This window comes from Onychomys torridus, chromosome 7 (assembly GCF_903995425.1).
Source record: "Onychomys torridus chromosome 7, mOncTor1.1, whole genome shotgun sequence".
Taxonomy (NCBI): domain Eukaryota; kingdom Metazoa; phylum Chordata; class Mammalia; order Rodentia; family Cricetidae; genus Onychomys; species Onychomys torridus.
This window is the reverse complement of record NC_050449.1, coordinates 102,080,644-102,098,662: the sequence shown is the minus strand read 5'-3', so window position 1 is coordinate 102,098,662 and position 18,019 is coordinate 102,080,644. Positions and strand designations below refer to the sequence as shown.

General features: G+C 51.4%; 2 protein-coding genes and 1 non-coding gene across 6 annotated transcripts; 1 reads left to right on the top strand and 2 right to left on the bottom strand.

Annotated features, from left to right (window-relative positions):
• The first annotated feature begins 438 nt into the window (after nt 1-438).
• Trex1 (three prime repair exonuclease 1) lies at nt 439-1,823 on the top strand. The gene is made up of 2 exons (XM_036194226.1): nt 439-497; nt 784-1,823. Exon 2 carries the CDS (start codon nt 791-793, stop codon nt 1,730-1,732), a length of 942 nt encoding a protein of 313 aa, XP_036050119.1. The 5' UTR covers nt 439-497; nt 784-790; the 3' UTR covers nt 1,733-1,823.
• A 170-nt stretch (nt 1,824-1,993) lies between these two features.
• Shisa5 (shisa family member 5) lies at nt 1,994-17,654 on the bottom strand. 4 transcript variants are annotated; one of them, XM_036194227.1, is made up of 6 exons: nt 17,458-17,654; nt 14,917-15,073; nt 8,613-8,699; nt 3,602-3,720; nt 3,208-3,420; nt 1,994-3,063 (listed from the first exon to the last, which is right to left on the bottom strand). In XM_036194227.1, the coding sequence occupies exons 1-6, from the start codon at nt 17,534-17,536 to the stop codon at nt 2,984-2,986; spliced, it is 735 nt and encodes a 244-aa protein (XP_036050120.1). In that variant the 5' UTR covers nt 17,537-17,654; the 3' UTR covers nt 1,994-2,983. The 4 variants fall into 4 exon arrangements, with proteins under 4 accessions (XP_036050120.1, XP_036050121.1, XP_036050122.1 ...); XM_036194228.1 differs by having other exon boundaries at nt 8,613-8,696; XM_036194229.1 differs by having other exon boundaries at nt 17,461-17,643.
• LOC118588194 lies at nt 13,413-13,518 on the bottom strand. The gene has a single exon (XR_004945582.1). It is a non-coding gene; the product is annotated as a U6 spliceosomal RNA (small nuclear RNA).
• Nucleotides 17,655-18,019: the final 365 nt, after the last annotated feature.

Below are 18,019 nucleotides of genomic sequence, written 5' to 3'. Positions count from 1 at the left end.
GGGAGGGGTACAGCAGACTAGGAACTAGCTTGATTAGATGCCTCTCCTTCCCTCCCCTATTGGAGTTGAGATGGTCCCCATGGTAACTAATCTGCCTTGAGGAAAAACCCTGCCCCTCTTCGGGAATTATCCTGAGTCATGGCTTTGGGCTGGGGCCATGGGAAAACCTTGGTTGTGTAGCAGAGAAGGCAGCGTTTTCCTAGGAAGACCAAGAACTAGGAAAGGCACAGAGTCATGGCAGACTCGCAGGCATGTTTGAATCCTGGAGACAACTCAGGGTTGTCAGTGTGGGGGCACACACAGCTGTAGATCTAAGGCCTTTGGGGTGCTTGGAGAGAGAGGCCCATTGCTTTAGCAAATGAGGGCGGGGCCTGGCCGCTGATTAGCTGGGCGGGCCTTGTTCAGGAGGCAGGCCTATGGGCGGACTCAGGCAGTTTCACTTCCTGAGCCACAGCGGCCAGCAGCAGAACCAACAGTGCCTTGCTGCCTGCTTCTCGGTAAGTGTGGACCTTAAGGGTATGGGGGAAGACAGGAAAGGATCAGTTTCCCTCACCCTGAAGGTGGTCAGCACTAGGGGAAGGGCTCCTCCCCCAAAAGGATAGTAGTGTGCCCATCCCACTAGGAAACAATCCCATCTTCTAGCTTTCTACTCTGAAAATGGGCCCTGGATCTGTCTGACTGAAGGGAAGGTCTGAGCTGTGCTTCTGCCCACACCCTATCCACATCCTGTCCTGGCCCACTTTAGACTCTGATGGCACTCATCTACCCCATGTTCTTTCCCAGGCTCAGCATGGGCTCACAGGCCCTGCCCCATGGTCCCATGCAGACCCTCATCTTCTTGGACCTGGAAGCCACTGGCCTACCTTTCTCTCAGCCCAAGATCACAGAGCTGTGCCTGCTGGCTGTCCACAGATACGCCCTGGAAAACACCTCCATCTCTAGGGGGCAGCCACCTCCAGTGCCCAAACCACCCCGTGTGGTAGACAAGCTCTCTCTATGCATTGCTCCAGGGAAAGCCTGTAGCCCTGCAGCCAGTGAGATCACAGGTCTGAGCACAGCTGAGCTGGAAGTAAATGGACGTCAATGCTTCGACGACAACTTGGCCAACCTGCTCCAAGCCTTCCTGCAGCGCCAGCCACAGCCCTGCTGCCTTGTGGCACACAATGGTGACCGCTATGACTTTCCCCTGCTCCAGGCAGAGCTTGCTATGCTGAGCACTAGCAGCCCTCTAGATGGTATCTTCTGTGTGGATAGCATCGCTGCCCTAAAGGCCTTGGAACAACCTAACAGCCCCTCAGAGCACGGTCCAAGGAAGAGCTACAGCCTGGGCAGCATCTATACCCGCCTGTATGGGCAAGCCCCAACGGACTCACACACTGCTGAAGGTGACGTTCTAGCCCTGGTCAGCATCTGTCAGTGGAAGCCACGGGCCCTGCTACAGTGGGTAGATAAACGTGCCCGGCCCTTTAGCACCATCAAGCCCATGTATGATACTGCAGCCACTGCCAGAACAACCAGCCCAAGGCCACATGCTGTCACAGCCACTACATCCTTGGCCACAACCAACAAAAGTTCCAGCCACAGCAGGAGCAGGCGACCCAAGAACCTTCCTCCAGCAAAGGCCGCAGAAGCCCCATCACAGGAGTTGCTGGCCCCATTGAGCCTGCTGGCCTTCCTGACCTTGGCAGTAGCCATACTGTATGGACTCTTCTTGGCCTCACCTGGGCAGTGAGCCAAGAAGGAAAACCTGACCAATAAAGACCCCACAGCACTGATTGGTACTTGCCGCCTCCTCTTCTTCATAGCCCGGGCCTCTGCCTGTACTCAGGACTCGGGGGACAAGGCACAGTCCCTGCCCCTTGCTCTCTTAGCAGGATAATCAAACCTGCTAGGCTAATAAAAGTAGGGGGAAACAAGTTCAAGAGGTAGATAGAAATAGTATTTGGTGTATAGCCAAGGCTAGCAGCCCAGGCTCTGAAGAAAGAGAAGTGGGTCCAAATACTTGCATTTATTATAAACAAGGGCACAGAGCCTGGATGCTCAGAACCACACCAATAGACACAAAGCTAGGACATCTGGAGGAACGGCAGCCGACGGGACACCGAGGTGAGGTATTCATGTCTGAGCCAGAACTACCACCTTCGCCTTCCACCCCCACCTGTGGTCCAGAGAGCCCCTTGGCCCCGGTGTCCCTGCGGCCAGGACTGGACTGCTATACAGGACTCAGGTATTCTATGAGGCTGGTGTAAAGGGAAATGGACTATCAGAGGCCAGGTTATCCTCCAGGAACCAAGGATTTCAATCTCATACCAACTAACACACATCTGGAGACAGAAAAGAGGCAAAATGTTTGGCTGAAAGTAAAACAAGCCACTGCAGGGAGAAATGGGCCTGTGGTGGACAGAGGCCCCTTGCCTAGTGGCAGGAGCCGGGCCAGCAAAGCGGAAGAGCTTCCCCACTGGGGCCCTCTACATAGTCCCAGGAAAGACCCCGGGACAGTCTAGACAACTGACGGTGGGCAGATGGTGCTCTGCCTGGTGTGCTGACATGGGGAGCTGACCCACCACTGAGCTGCAGCCGGGCCCCTTGTTCTACCTGCCTCACTGCAAAATGCAGCCAAGCCCTGGGCACAAGCCATGGCCCTGAGTAGCAGCTAGCTGGTTACTCCCCAGAGCAGGCCATGTGCCCACAAAAAGCTTACTCCTAAGTGTGACAGGCCACGGCTGGTCACCCTGGGGTGAACTGGGAAATTCTTCCTACCCCAATGTTTTTAATTTACTTGAGATTTCAGAAAGTATAATTCTAAGTGAGAAAGAAAACAGGTTGGTCCCACACTGGTAAGGATTTGTGCCTACCTGCTCAGCATCAGAGGAAGCCACATGTCTAGACAAGGCACACAGCACAGAGAGCAGTAAAGAACTCTGCATACCACTCACTCACACATGACATAATCAAATGGCAGCCAGAGAGGTGGGGAACAGGCTCAGGGCATTGCCTTTGGGGGATCCATGTAGGCCGGGTTGTATGGAGGCTGGCTGGCGGAGTAGGGTGCAGCTGGACCTCCTGAAAGTAGAGAGGACATAGGTTAGCTGTGGGGACACTGGGCTGCAGTGTACATGGGCAGGCAAGCTAGCAGGAAGGGACCCTAGGAGCAGAGGCAGGAGACGGGGAACCAGGCAGGGTTGCTGAATCCACAGTGGTACTCACCAGCCAAGCTCTCATGATAGGCTGGTGGCCCCCCGGGCTGGGCCAGGTAGGGTGGTGGGTACTGCGTCGGGTAGGGTGCTGTTGGCATTCCTGGCTGAGGGGGCATGGGGTGGTAGCCCTGGTACGTTGGTCCAGGGTAGCTGGGGGCCACACTTGGAGGCTGAGGGTAAGGTGTATGAACCACAGTAGTGGTTGTGGTGTTGGTCACGACAGCTACAAAGAGAATCCTGATTAGTCAAGAACTCATGGCTCCCCAGGCCAGGAGAGGCCAGGCCTGTCCTCCATCCCTCCAGTTTAGCCAAAACAGGGTCCTGGTCAGCCACCATCCCCTCTCTGGGATCAGCATGTTCACAGGGAGGGGAGCAGGCGGGCAAGGTGGGGAGGGCAGGCTTACGGCGCGGTCGGTCACAGCACATCTTATACAGACAGCAGCAGGAGCAGGTAAAGCAAATGATGATGGTGGCGATGAACACCACAAAGATGGTCACGCCAATGGCGACAGTCGCTCCGAACCTGCCGGAAAACCAGTCGTAACCACCTTTTACTCTTCCCAATGACCAGCAACTCTCGCCTCACTTGTTCCCAGGGGCACCCCTCTCAGCAAAAGAGACTCTAAGAAACTTCCCAGTGTGTTATAAATCTGTTTCAACCCCAGTTTCCTCATGCACACAGCAGGGCTGCTCTTCATGAACTGATATAAAGCTCCTCTCCCCCATGCCCACTCCCTGTATCCACCCATGCACCTTGTCTCCCCTACCAAACAAGCACGTAAGGTGGTCAGACATACGCCATAAGCCGGGCAGGATGGAATCTGAGTCAAAACAGACTGCCAAGCGCTGAGGAACCGCAGCTCACTACAAGCTGTGTGACATCCAGGGCTGCCCCATGGTTCACTAGCATGGGTCCATCACAGGGAGGCTAACTGGGGGCAGCAGTACTCTTTGGAAGAAGCCACCTTCCTGCTCAACCCAGGCATCCACAAAATAGAGGGTCTGCCCTTTGACAGTAACAGCATAGGCTGGAAATCCCCCCCCCACCCCACAATGACTCCCAAGAGCATACAAAGCCCCCATTATCTTCCCATGGTCCCTGGGCCCATGCTGTTTTCAATTAAAAGACAAATGTTTGGCAACAGCAACAGGTACATTCAAAATGTTAAACGCCAGAGCGTCTGCCCCTCTGAGGTCAGAGAGGAAGGATGTAGGTGCCACCCCACCCTACCATGAGGCTCCCAAAGCTCACAGCCCAGAGGAACAGCAAAGCCTCAGCAGGGCCTCTCAGCCAAGAGACAGACTTAGGCACAAGCCCCCCACACTTCAGGCTTCCATAACAGGAGCCTTCACCACCATGTGGCCCAGGACAAGCGTTTAAGACAGGATGGTGGACCCATAGGTGTCTCCCTGAGCAGGGAGAGGCAGGACAAAACCACATTCACACAGTTGGCGGCATGCAGTGGAAGGACCAGTGTCTCTGCCTCTCTACAGAACGTGCCACGCTCACCCCATGTTAGCCTCGGCCTTCACTCAAGGGGCTCCTGCAGCCCAGGACTTCCCCTCTTTTCATCAGGGGCCACTCAGTTTCAATCTCCTCCCCTTTCAAAGAAAAGGAAATCGAATCTACTCCTTAGCTTTTCCTATTCCTGACGTCAGCGGCCGGAAGGACAGACTCACAGGCCCTGTAGCCACCCTCTTAAAGACACAGCATGACTCAAGCACCATCCACAGCACCAGCAGCTGGAAAGCTACTGAGAAGGACTGGAAGGGCCGCAGAGGCCCCAGGTCACTTTCCCAGCCCTGTGCATCCGGGCCTCTGAATGCAGCCCAGCCCCAGCCCTGAGCCATCCTGCTTGTCTCACCCACCCCTTGGGCCTGAGCCTGCATGGGCAAAGCAGGACCTGCAGGCTTTGGCTGACACAGAAGCAGCTCATCCCCATTGCCCCTCCTCTCCCACTGTTACTGCTCCCAAGCTTGCACATGACCCTGCCAGATCTGATCATGTTTCCCTGATTCTAATGCCAACAGCTCCCCCAGCCCCTGCAACCACAGGATTGTTGTTACTAGTGACATAGTGTGTACCTACCTTTCCGTGGGTGCAGTGTAAGTATAGTTAACAACTAAGATCTAGGGTTTGTCTAAACAGATAGTAAAACTTACAAAAAAAAAAAAAAAAAAAAAAAAAAAAAGCTAATTTCAATCTTTAAAAACTTAGCTAGGTGTGCTAGCACACAGGTCATACTTGAAGTCAGGAGGCTGTTGAGGCAGGAGGATTATGAGTTCTGTGCAAGCCTGAGCTACATAGAGAATTCCAGGCAGGCCTGGACTATATTGAGAAACTCTGTCCCCCAAAAGCCTAACCAAAAAAATTAGATAAAACTCCTTGCAGAACCCACCAAGCCAGGTGGGGCTGAGGACTGCCCTCCCTCTTTATCTCTGCTCTAGGCAGCTCACCAAGCACCAAGCTGTGTTCTGCCCGCCCCCCCCACAACTCTCAATCCCAGCTGATAATCCCTGTTCATCTCTCAGACCTCAGTTCAACGCATCACTTCCAAGGAACACATTCCTCAACCATGCAAACACCGGACTCCTTGGCTCCTATATAATTAAAGACCTGTCTACTTATGGCTTAGGAGGTGGTGCCTGCTTGGCAGAGACAGGTAGAAGATCTCTGGGTTCGAGGCCAGCCTGATCTATGTATGAGTTCCAGGTCAGCCAGGGCTACACAGTGAGACAAGATCTTGTCTCAAAAAACACTAAAAAAAAGAAAAAAGAAAGAAAGAAACCGATGTTGAGCACACTGAGGGAGGATCCGTCCTATACAGGATGTGACAACTCAGGGCTTGGCAGGTGTGCACTCTTGCGAACCTCTGTTCTGACCTATGACTCAGAGGGTGAGAACCAAAGAAGAAGATCGATGGTGGGAAATGGAGACAGAGTTTGCAGACCTCAGGCCCCAGCATCTTTCCTCTGGGGGCCTCTCTGGGGGCCCGAGCCATGGCCAGGCAGCAGGGACTGATCCCCTACTATGGAATCCACTCTGTGGACAGAGAGTGCCCTCAGCCACAGAGGCAGCACATGGGTGTCCAGTGGAGTGTCTGCGTAAGAATGTTCCCGAGAGAAGAGTCACGGACAGCCTAACCCCTCAACTTCCTGTGTTAGGCACAATTCTGGGGCTGCGAAGAACAGGAGAAAAAGTAATCCCAGCAACCCATTCTTCCTCCTAGCACAGACCTCTTCCCCCATTCTTCTAGCTGTCTCCACCATGGCCAAAAAAGCCTTTCCTCACACTGTCAGGCCCGAGTGTCTCTATAGAACTGTCTACACTCATCACACATGCTTTCAATTCACTCTTCACAAGCTGTACTGGGTGGCTCCTGCCAAGTGTGCCAGTGTGGGGTGCCAATCCCCTGCAGTGCAGTCCACAGTGCTTTGGGCCAGCTGCCTTCCTTTTGTTGGTGGTTGTTTCATTTTGGGGGATTTTGTTGTTGTTGTTTTGGTTTTGGTTTTTTGAGACAGGGTTTCTCTGTATAGCTTTGGAGCCTTTCTAGATCTCACGCTGTAGACCAGGCTGGCCTGGAACTCACAGAGATACGCTTGCCTCCCGAGTGCTGGGATTAAAGGCGTGTGCCACCACTGCCTGGCGACCAGCTGCCTTCTTGCTGTCAACCCCAGCCCTCCCTCTTGGCTCTCCCTGACACTGTTCCTTGAATACTGCTGTCCCTTGGTACCATCCTCCACATGTTCTTCTCACCTAAACCTTCAAGACAAGGCCCCTCCTCCCCAGTTCCACTAATGGCCTGCTTCTCTCCAGCATCCCTATGAAGGGCTGGACCTCTGTCTCCAGAGCCAAGGAAGCCTGTTCCTCTGTCCACTTTCTTCTCTTGCTCCTTGCTGGCAGGCAGCTGCTGAACACCAACAGCCCACCTCCAGCCTAGCCTCCCAACACCTCTGGCCAGGCAGTCACAGCCATTCCCTGTGGCTGCCTGCCATGTTGACCACGTGTTCTTTTCCTCAGTGACTTGTCTTGTGGCCTCGGATGGTGACAGGAGGACAGTTCAGGAAGGTAACCCGGAAACTCACACCTATAATTCCAGCAATCAGGGAGCTGAGGCAGGAGGACTACAAATTCTTAGCCAGCCCAAACGACAGAGTGAGTTCCAGGCTAGCCTGGGCTACAGAGCAAGAGGCTGTTTCAAAATAAACAAACAAAATGCTGGAGATACAGCGCAGTTGACAGGGAGCTTGCCTATGGAAGAGATACATTATTCTGGTCTATTTTCAGGATGCCATGTGCTTGGAGCACTAAGCGTCACAAAGGAGCAGGGGGTGCAAGGCCTCTCTCTCTCCAAGAACTCTGAGACTTTGTGACCAAGGCCCAGCTATTCACTAGATAAGGCTTTGCATTCTGGACCAAGAGGATGGGGGATCCTGCAAGGGGGTAGGCTGGAAAAGCTGGAAGACTAGACCATAACAGTCATTTTAGCCCTTTCTCTATGTTGGTGCCCTACTCTGCAGAATCATCTATTGAAAACTGGTTTACTCTCTCTAGGCTCTTGAATTTGTTATTATAAAATGAGGATCTCGTTTCTCACACCTACCACACAAGAGACACTGGGTTCCATCCCCAGCATAAACTAAGTGTGGTAAAACACACCTGTAATTCAGGTGTGGGGGAAGAGCAGAAGTTCAAGCACATCCTCAGCTACATACCAAGTTCATGGTTATCCCTGGCTACAAGAGACTTTGTCTCAGAAAGGAAGGAAGAAAGAAAAGGAAGAAACAGGGCAGGAGCCTGGCCAAGAAGTTTAGGGCTAGGAGAGTGAGTGGTCTCTGTGAGTGTGAGAGGGAAGAATCAGGACAGCACCCCTCCTTCAGGAAGGGGTCACCCTGATCCTGAGACACGGAGATACCAGCACAGGGAGTGTGAGCCACAGACCTTCACATAATGGCTGAGGCACTTCTGCTGTCTCAGCACCTCCCCTCGACACTGTCCCAACGTCACACTCATCACCTTTCCACCGTCAGCATGGCCATGGTTATGCCACAGCCATCGACCACACGACTACCTCCGCCCCACTGCCTCCCAGCACTGCACTCTCCACCAAATGTCACTTCCTCTCCTGTTACCTCTACTCATCAGGTACCTGCTACTCCATCCCGTGCCCAGGTCAACATGGACCCTACCCCTGCACCTTCAACTATCAGCCCCCAACCAGGTACCCCATCATCTCCCTCCCAGAACACAGAGGAAATCCAGCTCCCTAGAGGCGCAAAGGTCCCAGTGGGCAACCATGATCACAACATCACTGGGATACCATCCCAATGATGCTGTACCATTTCAGTATGCAGCCCACCTGAGCCCTTGTCACATCCACCAGGAAAAGAGACAGAGCCAAAGGCTTTATTTACCCTGACATGGGGTCACTGTCAAAACTGGATCGAAATCTCAGCGCCGAACCCAGCTGCTCCAGTGTCTCCGGGTGGGTGGAAAATCTGCTAACAGAAGAGAGAAAGCTCCTGAAGAACACACTAGATCCCCATCTGCATCCCACAGCACACCGCCTCAAGGCACACAGGACATCCCAAGAATGGACGGTGTACACACCAGGAGCCGTACACTCTTCACACACTAAAGGCAGTCTCCGGGGTTCAGTGCCTATGAGGCCAGGAAATAAATCTCAAACTTAAGATCTGCAACATACGGGCCCTGACCACAACAGGATGGAGGTGGAAACCGAGAGCAGAAGGCTGCACTGCCACAAAGTTGAAAAACAGCCAGGCGGTGGTGGCGCACGCCTGTAATCCCAGCACTCAGGAGGCAGGGTCCTGAGTGCTGGGATTACAGGCGTGCGCAGTCGGATCTCTGTGAGTTCGAGGCCAGCCTGGGCTACCAAGTGAGTTCCAGGAAAGGTGCAAAGCTACACAGAGAAACCCTGTCTCGAAAAACCAAAAAAAAAAAAAAAAAAAAAAAAAAAATTAAGAAAGAAAAGACAGGGGAAAGAAGAGCACCACTAACTCTTTCCACTGGAGACGGAGGCAGGAGGATCACAAGACCGAAGCCAGCCTGGACTGCATGACAAGATGTTTTCTGAGGAGGGAAGGAAAGGGAGGGAGGAAATGGGAGAAAAGAGGGGGTTAGGGGGAAAGGGAGACACATGGAGAGGTGGTTTCACAAAATGGAATGAAAATATTATAGGTCAAGATTCACCAAGCAAGAGCCATGGTGCCGCACACCCGCAGTCCCGGCGCTCAGGAAGTAGAGACAGGAGAATCAGGAGTTAGGGTAAGCCAGAAAATCCCATCCCAAACAAAACAGACCACAGTCAGGAAACAGCTTAACTAGTTCCTAGGAGGAAATGAACTTCATTGCTAGAATACGTCAAGGACAAAAAATAAGCAAGCCACAGCTGGGCATGGTGATTTATAATCCCAGCACCCAGGAGGCTGAGGCAGGGGCTGTCTAAAATTCAAGGTCTTTTTAGGTTACAGACTATAACCCTGTCTGGATGGGCTGAAGGGCAGGTGAGGCGGGGAGCTAGGCAGAATAATACGTACCTAGAACCGTAGCACACAGATGAAGGAACATCAGAATCTAAGATTATCCTTGGCTACTTAGCAAGTTCAAAGCCAGCATGAACTAGGCTATAGCAGACCACTTCAAAAAAACAAAACAAACAAAAAATCCATAAATGCACACACACACAACAACAAAACTAAAGAAAAGTCAGGTGTAGCCCATGCACATAAAAATAATGTCATTTTTAAAGCACTTAAAGAATAAACACTGGGCTGGGCAGTGGTAGAGCACACCTTTCTTCCCAGCACTCAGGACGCAAAGGCAGGTGGAGCTCTGAATTTGAGGCCAGTCTGGTCTACAGAGTGAGTTTCAGGACAGCCAAGGCTACACAGAGAAACCCTGTCTCGGAAAACCAAAAAAGAATAAACAATAAACATTGAGGCTGGCAGAGAGGGTCAAGGCACTTGCTGACGGTTGACATCTGCCCTCCACATGCTGCATATAACATATATACACATATGCCAAAAGTAATAAGCAAAATGTAATAAAAGAATAAACTGGAACTACCAGGAAGAACTTAAAGAGATTGAAGACTGAGCAACTCTGAAAACCTGAAGTACCCTAGAAAGACAGCCGAGAGAGGTCCCTAGTACCAAAAATGAAAAAAGACATGGAAAATTCTCAGCCTGTTTATATTGCAGGCAATAGGACTGGAGTCCAAGAACCACCTGATACGGAGATTAGAACAGGTGTACACCAGGTTAGCCCAGCAGGAATGCTGCCAGGTGGAACTGAAGGAGGCAGAAACAGGATCTGAAGGGATGCTGCAGGACTCCGCTCCCATGGGACCTGACCATAGTGCTATGCAACTGTGCACCTCTCTCCAAGACAAAGAAAAGACCTCAAAGACAATCCAGGTCCCAGGGAAGCCGCATGGCCATCCCACTAGACTTGGACTGCACAGGTGGGAGGCTGCAATGGCAGGCCTGTCAGAGACCATTCTCAAGCCTGGTAGTCCCGACTTGGTGGCACACACCTTCAATCCCAGCACTCGGGAGGCAGAGGCAAGAGGATCTCTGTGAGTCTGAGGCCAGCCTGGTCTACAGAGTGAGTTCCAGGACAGCTAGGACTACACAGAGAAACCCTGTCTCGAAAAAACAAAACAAAACAAAATTATACATCAGGGTTGGAGAAATGGCTCAGTGGTTAAGAGCACTTGCTGCTCTTGCAGAGGGCCTGGGTTCGATTCTTAGCCCACAAAGCAGCTCATAGCTACAGAGAGATCCTGTCTGAAAAAGTATGTAAAGAAAGGCTAAGACTGGCCAGGCATGAAGTTCAGTAGTGTGTCCAAAGCCCTACATTGGCTTCCTAGCACCAGAAAAGGAAAATAATCCCTTATCCTCTCATTTCTTGAGAGATTAAAATGAAAATTAAACCGACTTTCAAGCTCATATCGCAATGAAAATACAGAAACTGAGAGACTGTAGAATGGAACTTTCTATATGCCAAGAGAAAAAAATCCACCAACCTAATTTATACTATTTTAGTTTTTTATTTTATATTTAGTATGCAGGCACATGTGGAGGTCAGAGGACAATTTACAGGAGTCAATTCTTTCCTTCCACAATGTGGGTCCCAGGGATTGAACTCAGGTTGTCAGGCTTGGTGGCAAGTACTTTTACCCACTGAATCATCTCAACAGCCCCATATAAAATACTTCATTAGGGGCTGGACCAATAGCTCAGCAGGTAAGAGCACTCGCTGTTCTTCCAGAGGACCTGGGTTCAATTCCCAGCACCAACCTGGCTCACAACTGTGTGTTGACTCCAGTTCCAAGGGATCCAATAATGCCTTCTTCTGACTTCAGCAGACACCAGGTATGCAGGGGGCACACATACATGCAGGCAAAACATTCATACACAAGAAATAAAAATAAATAAAATGATATTTTAGAATAAGATACACATTATCTACCATATTAAGAGAATAAAAACAGAAAGCTCATGAGCATCTCAGAAAACAGCAGAAAAGCATCTCGAAAAATTCCAATCCCTCCATCATTAAAACTCCAGGAAAAGTAGAACTAACAAGGAACTTCCTCAACATGAAACAGGATACCTCTAAAACAGCTGGCATTCCACCCCTAAAATTGGAAAGAAAACAGGGGTGAAAGGCTGGAGGGCTGGTCCAGCACTCCGAACACTTGCTCTTCATGCAGAGGCCTGGAGTTCTGTCCCCAGCACTCACTCACACAGCAGCTCATAACCAGCTCTAACTTCATCTGCAAAGGACCTGACCCCCCTTCTGGCCTCTGAGGGCATTGTACGTACATGGTACACATATATACAGCAGGCAGAAACAGATATACACAAAAGTAAAAAAATTTAAAGACATGGGCATCTACATCTCACCAACGCAGTAAGGCAAGAAAAGGAAATAAAGTAGTAAGTCTGTAACAGAGGTAGAAAAATAAAGAGAATAAAACCAAATCAAAATGCAAGGGATTTAAAAGTACAAGACAAGAGACTAACAGAAAGCTAAATAAAATGAGAAATATAATTTCATAATATTAACAACTACATTACATTTGATGACCCTTTTTGAGGTGCTAGCATTGAACCCAGGGCCCAGGGTACATGAGCTACATCCTCGGTGATCTATGACATCTAAATGAAATAAATGTACCTGCTTAAAAAAAAAAAATTACTGCTGGGCAGTGGTGGCTCACGCCTGTAATCCCAGCACTCGGGAGGCAGAGGCAGGTGGATCTCTGTGAGTTCAAGGCCAGCCTAGTCTACAGAGTGAGTTCCAGGACAGGCTCCAAAGCTACAGAAAAACCCTGTCTTGGAAAAAAAAAAATTACTATAAGCTGGGTTTAATGCAGGCACCCACAATATCAACTATTTAGGAATCTGAGATGGGAAGATTGTTTGAAACCAATCTGGGCAACATAGCAACATCTTTTTTTTTTTTTTTTTCTTCTTTTTTTTGCTACAAGATCTTGCTGTGAGCTGGGTGGCGGCGGCGGCGGCGGCGGCGGCGGCGGCGGCGGTGGTGGCACACGCCTTTAATCCCAGCACTTGGAGGCAGAGCCAGGCGGATCTCTTTGAGTCTGAGGCTAACCTGGTCTACAGAGCAAGATCCAGGGCAGGCACCAAAACTACACAGAGAAACCCTGTTTCAAAAAAAAAAAAAAAAAAAAGTTTTTAAGCCAGACAGTATTATTGCATGCCTTTAATCCCAGCATTGGGGTGGGAGGTGGAGAGTAAGAAAGGTCATCTCTGAGTTCGAGGCCAGCCTGGTCTACAGAGGGACTTCCAGGACAGCCAGGGATACACAGAAAAACCCTGTCTTGAAAAAACATACCAAAAAAAAAGTTTTAAAAAAAGTAATAAAAGTTAACTTGATGAAAAAAATTAAGTATCTCTAAGCCAAGCATCATGACGTACACCTTTAAACTCAGCACTTAAGATGCAGAGGCAGGTGGAACTCTGTGAATTTGAGGACAGGCAGGGCTATATAATGAGACCCTCTTCCAAAAAAAAATAAAAAGACATCTGTAAAATGTAAGGACAGTCAATGATGACTCCTCTTTTTTTTTTTTTTTTTTTTTTTAAACAGATCCTGCCTCAAGTTTATTTGTAAAAACAGCATGGGGTCCTGATCCTCTGCAAATAGTGTGTAGGTGTGTCAAAAATATGCAACGCTTCAAAATTTGCATGTCATCCTTGTGAAGGGGCCTTGCTAATCTTCTCTGTATCATTCCAGTTTTAGTATATGTGCTGCCGAAGCGAGCACGCCAATGATGATTCTTAGTGACTGTGTGGTATTTCTGGGACACATGGCAGTTCCATGCATATCCCCAAGAACTTGCAAATTCATGAAAAGCAGGAGGAAGGGGTACACGGATGTCCACTGCTCCCACCTCTGACGTTAACAAGTTTGGACTCACACCAAATGGCACAGCTGCAACAACTGTGTGGGATGATCTTGTCCTGCACTGGGAAGATGTGTCTCTGCCTAAGGCGCCTTCTGATTGGTTTAATAAGAGGCTGAACGGCCAATAGCTAGGCAGGAGAAGACAGGTGGGACTTCCGGGCAGAGAGAGGAACTGGGAGGAGGAACCTAGGTGCTCAGATTTTGCCAGCAGATTCAGAGTAAGTCAGATGTGCCGTACCGAGGAAAGGCCAAGAGCCATGCGGCAGAACATAGATTAAAAAATACAGGTTAATTAAATTATAAGAGCTGGTTGGAAACAAGCCTAAGCCAAGGCCAAGCTTACACAATTCTAAGTCTCAGTGTCATTACTGGGGGACTGGCGGTCCCAAAGAAGGCCCAAAAAGAAAAACCTACCACAGACAACTGTCTTATTAACACTCTATTGAGCTCAAAAAGTAAGGGCACCAGGCAGAACTCTGTGAGTTCGAGACCAGCCTGGTCCACAAAGTGAGATCCAGGACAGGCACCAAAACTACACAGAGAAACACAGTCTAGAAAAAACAAACAAAAAGTAAGGGTACTCCCAAAAAGTGCCCACAAAACAATATAGACCATTTAAGAATACAAACAAAAGAATGTACCTCAAATCCAGACTAGGACGTCCGTGGGATGGGAGGGACCAAATGACCATGAGAGACGGAAGTGAACACAGATGGAGTGGTCTGGACTTGTACAAAACAATGGTGGCAACCTGCTATGAGCTGAGTATGACCGTTACAACTCTAAGTGTGGCCAAGCACAGAGAAAACACTCTGATGATGAGAGACACCTCTTGATCCTCACCAATGACAACAGTCCACACCAAAGATGGAATATAAACACATAAGCTCTGCTGGCAGGACACAGCCCAGCTCACTCTGGGCACACATCCACACCCTGAGCCTTGCATAGCATACACATAACCACAGCACAGACATAACCAGGTGCCCACCCTGAGGACCTGTGGGTCAAAGTACACACCCAGAGCCAAAGCCAGCTGAGGCCATTGGGCCTAGCCCAAGGCTGAGTGAAACAGAATCCTTGAGGATTTGGGTGTGGGGGTGAGTAGTTCTAGGTAGGAAGCCCTGTCTAGAACAGGACTCCTCACACACTCAGGCTCAATGCTCAGCCCTCTGTCTTGAGAGGCCAGAGGGGCAGGGCACTCTGCAGAGGATGGACTGAAGTTTCTCCCCCTCTGCCTCCCCACCTTGCACCCACCTGCCCTCTGGCGCAGTACACGTATCCTCATCCCACTGGACCCTCTTCTGCACATCAGAGCAGCAGTACTGGCTGGAACAGGAGCCGCAGCAGAAATCAGGACAGGACTCTGGGATCATGTTGTCTTCGTCAACGAGCCTGCACAGCTCACCATGGGCTGGAGCAGAGAAACAAGCCAGTTCCCCTGTGTCCCTTAGGCCAGGTCCCATCCGTACTCCCACCAATGACAGTGATTTTCCCAGTGCAGCTACCAAGCACAAGCCTTCAGTAGGCCACCTCAGGAGACCACCCCTCCTACTAAGCCTTTGCCCTCTCCTCGAGGCCACAGCAAGGTGCTCTGAAAGATGCCTTCCATCCCTTGGCGGTCTGTCAGTTTCCTGGTAGAAGGCTGACCTTCCTACTTGTGAGTCTGATGGGCTACTAGATGCTCTCAGAATCCCCTACCTTAAGATCAAGACCTCAAGGCAGAGTGCCAACTGCAAAGGCGCTAGGCGATTACCCTTTCCACCTCAACAGACTCCATTCTTGCCTGTCCCTCACCTGTGACTCCACTCCTCCTTCAAGGCCCTATTCCAGGCTACCTCCCAGAAGCTGCCAAGCCCAGAAGGTGTACAGTTGTACAGTGAACAGAAGCACACCTGAGCACCTGTAGGCACAGGACTGTCCAATATTTAATCCTTATTAACTCCACAGCAGCCTCACCTGCCAGGCACAAATGCGGGGGGGGGGGGGGTGTTGGGGAGGCTGGCGGGGAGGAAAGAAAGAGAGGGGGTAGGGGGGAGAAGGGGAAGAGTGGGGGAAGAGGGGGTAAAGAGAGGAGGAAGGAGGGGGGAGAGGCGCCTGAACCTCATAGATCACCCACTCCCAGCAGGCTGAATCCTAACCAATGCACAGTGCCATCCCCCACACAAGTACCCATAAAGCACTACTCATCCCTAGGCTAGGCATACAGCAGGTATTAGGGAATTTTCGTGCTCTCGTGGCACCAAGAGACACCCAGGAACCATCACAAAGCTCTCAGCCTAAGGGCAAGTGGTACCCTTGCAAATCTCAATAAACAAGGTCACGTTGAGAGATGTGGAGAAGGGCAAAGGGCTTTGGCTACCCACAGCTTTATTTACAACACTCTGGGAAGATGCCACACACCATGTCCCTGTGTGTCCTTAGGCTACACTAGCAAACCTGGAGGCCACACACAGGAGACCCCACCACCACCCCACATGAAACACTCAGCCATCAAGGCCATCAGACGACATCTGCGGACAAACGCTTAAGTGTCAGCCTGGATGCCGTCCTGGTCCAGCACACAAACCCTGGTCAAACCCTGGTGGGAAGGCCCAGCAAGATTAGTAGAACATGCACCCCAAGGCTATCAGGATGAGGCTCAAGGCAGAGGCACTGTGAGACTCTGAGAAAAGATAACTTGGAGGTAAGGAGGGCTTCATTTTTGTTGTTTTGTTTTGGTAACACCAAGCAGAACCTTGCTCTGGGCAAAACTGTAGAGTGGGTATTTCTGACCGTTGCAGGCCCAGTTCTACCAACTGGGCCCTGAAGTGAGTGCAGCCACAGCCACAAGCCAGGCTGTGCCTCCCAGTCAGGACCAACAGCCTGCACCAGGGAGCTCTCCTTTCTTTTAGGGCAGGGTCTCTTGTGTAGCCCTGGCTGGCCAGGAAACTCACAACCTTGACCAGACTGGTCTCAAACTCACAGGGATCCTCCCGCCTCTGCCTCTGGAGTGCTGAGATTAAATCCAAGTATCATCTTCTGGTGCCCACACAGTGGGTCTTTCAGGCTGGATCCCAGGCACAAATGCTACTCTGAACTCCAGGCACAGAACAAGGCTCTCTAGACTGGAGACCTATCCAGAGGCTCACTCCAGGGGTAGGCTGATTCGGTGCAGGGCTCTCCCTTCACATCTTCCCACCCCAGGTCCTCCAAACTTCATGTCAGCCTTCAGGAAACACAGCCCCTGTCCTCTAGGAAGCCACCCATCCCAACCGAATCCTTAGCTTCCATGGCTGGGCAGGCGGCTGTTCTAATTCCCACCCCAGGAGGTCCCCAGCCTACCGTCCCAAGCCTGTGAGTCAGTCCTCTAGGACTGACAAGGGAAAGGGCATCTCCTCCCCACAAGAAGCCAGCCTCAGGGCCCAGCCTCTCCAAGAACACAAGGGCTGTAGAGTCAGCGGATGGAGGGCTGCCAGCCAGGAAGCACGCTGTGAGGGACAACCTCGACAGGAGGGGCCGGACCGCCTTGAGGCCCAACCTGGAACTAACCCCAGGCGGGAAATCCTGCTCCAGCCCCTGGGACAAGTACGACCTACCCACCATGAAGGACCCAACAAAGGTGGCAGTTTTCTAGGGCAGTATAAGTTCAGGAGGGTAGGGGTAACAGGATGGAGTCAGTGGTGGGGTTCGCAGACGCCCCCACGGTTATCACTCCAGGGCTGGTGCTGTCTGGCTCGTTCCACAGACAGCTAGGGGAAGTGTCTGACCCGACCGGGTCCCTGGGCAGCGCACACCGCCCCCTCCTCCCAGGCTCACCACCTGGAGGCGGCGGCAGCAACAGCAGCAGCAGCAGCAGCAGCAACAGGGTCCGCGGAGAGGGCGCCGGCGCAGCCATGGCGAGACAGACAGACGGAAAAACAGACGGACCAAGCCCAGGGCCACCGTGCCGCCGCAACCTCAGCGACCCGCGGGGCCCTAGCCTCCTTGCCACGCCCCGGCCTGTTCCCGGAACCCCCGCCACAGAGGGGAGGAGGTAGGAGGGAGGGGAAAGAGGTGGGAGGGAGGGGGAAGAGGTGGGAGGGAAGGGAAGCGGCCGCCCCTCCCAGCGCGGCTGCTGCTCTCCCGCCCCCGTCGGCGAAAACTTGCGACAGGTTTCCCAGGATTAGAGGGATTGGTACACGCAAGTTGCCAGTTCTGCTCACGGGATACTTTGGTGGGGAGACCCCCCTTGCAGCTGACTTAGGGGCTGGGATTGGATCTGGGGGCACCGTTATCCCAACACTTGAGCGCCAGCTGTATGCAGCTGGTACACCCGTCCCAACTTTACCCTCAGGGAAGCTGCGATTTTTCTTGCTGGTTCAGTGGATCCTCACACAGA

Bases quoted from the DNA above. Each gene is read 5' to 3' on its own strand.
- Trex1 (XM_036194226.1), top strand. From the start codon at position 791: ATGGGCTCACAGGCCCTGCCCCATGGTCCCATGCAGACCCTCATCTTC.
- Shisa5 (XM_036194227.1), bottom strand. From the start codon at position 17,536: ATGGCTGCGCCGGCGCCCTCTCCGCGGACCCTGTTGCTGCTGCTGCTG. The intron at 15,074-17,457 runs GTGAGCCTGGGA...TCTCTGCTCCAG, and splicing joins GCTGCCGCCGCCTCCAGGTG to CCCATGGTGAGCTGTGCAGG. The intron at 3,421-3,601 runs GTAAGCCTGCCC...TTCTCTTTGTAG, and splicing joins GTGCTGTGACCGACCGCGCC to CTGTCGTGACCAACACCACA.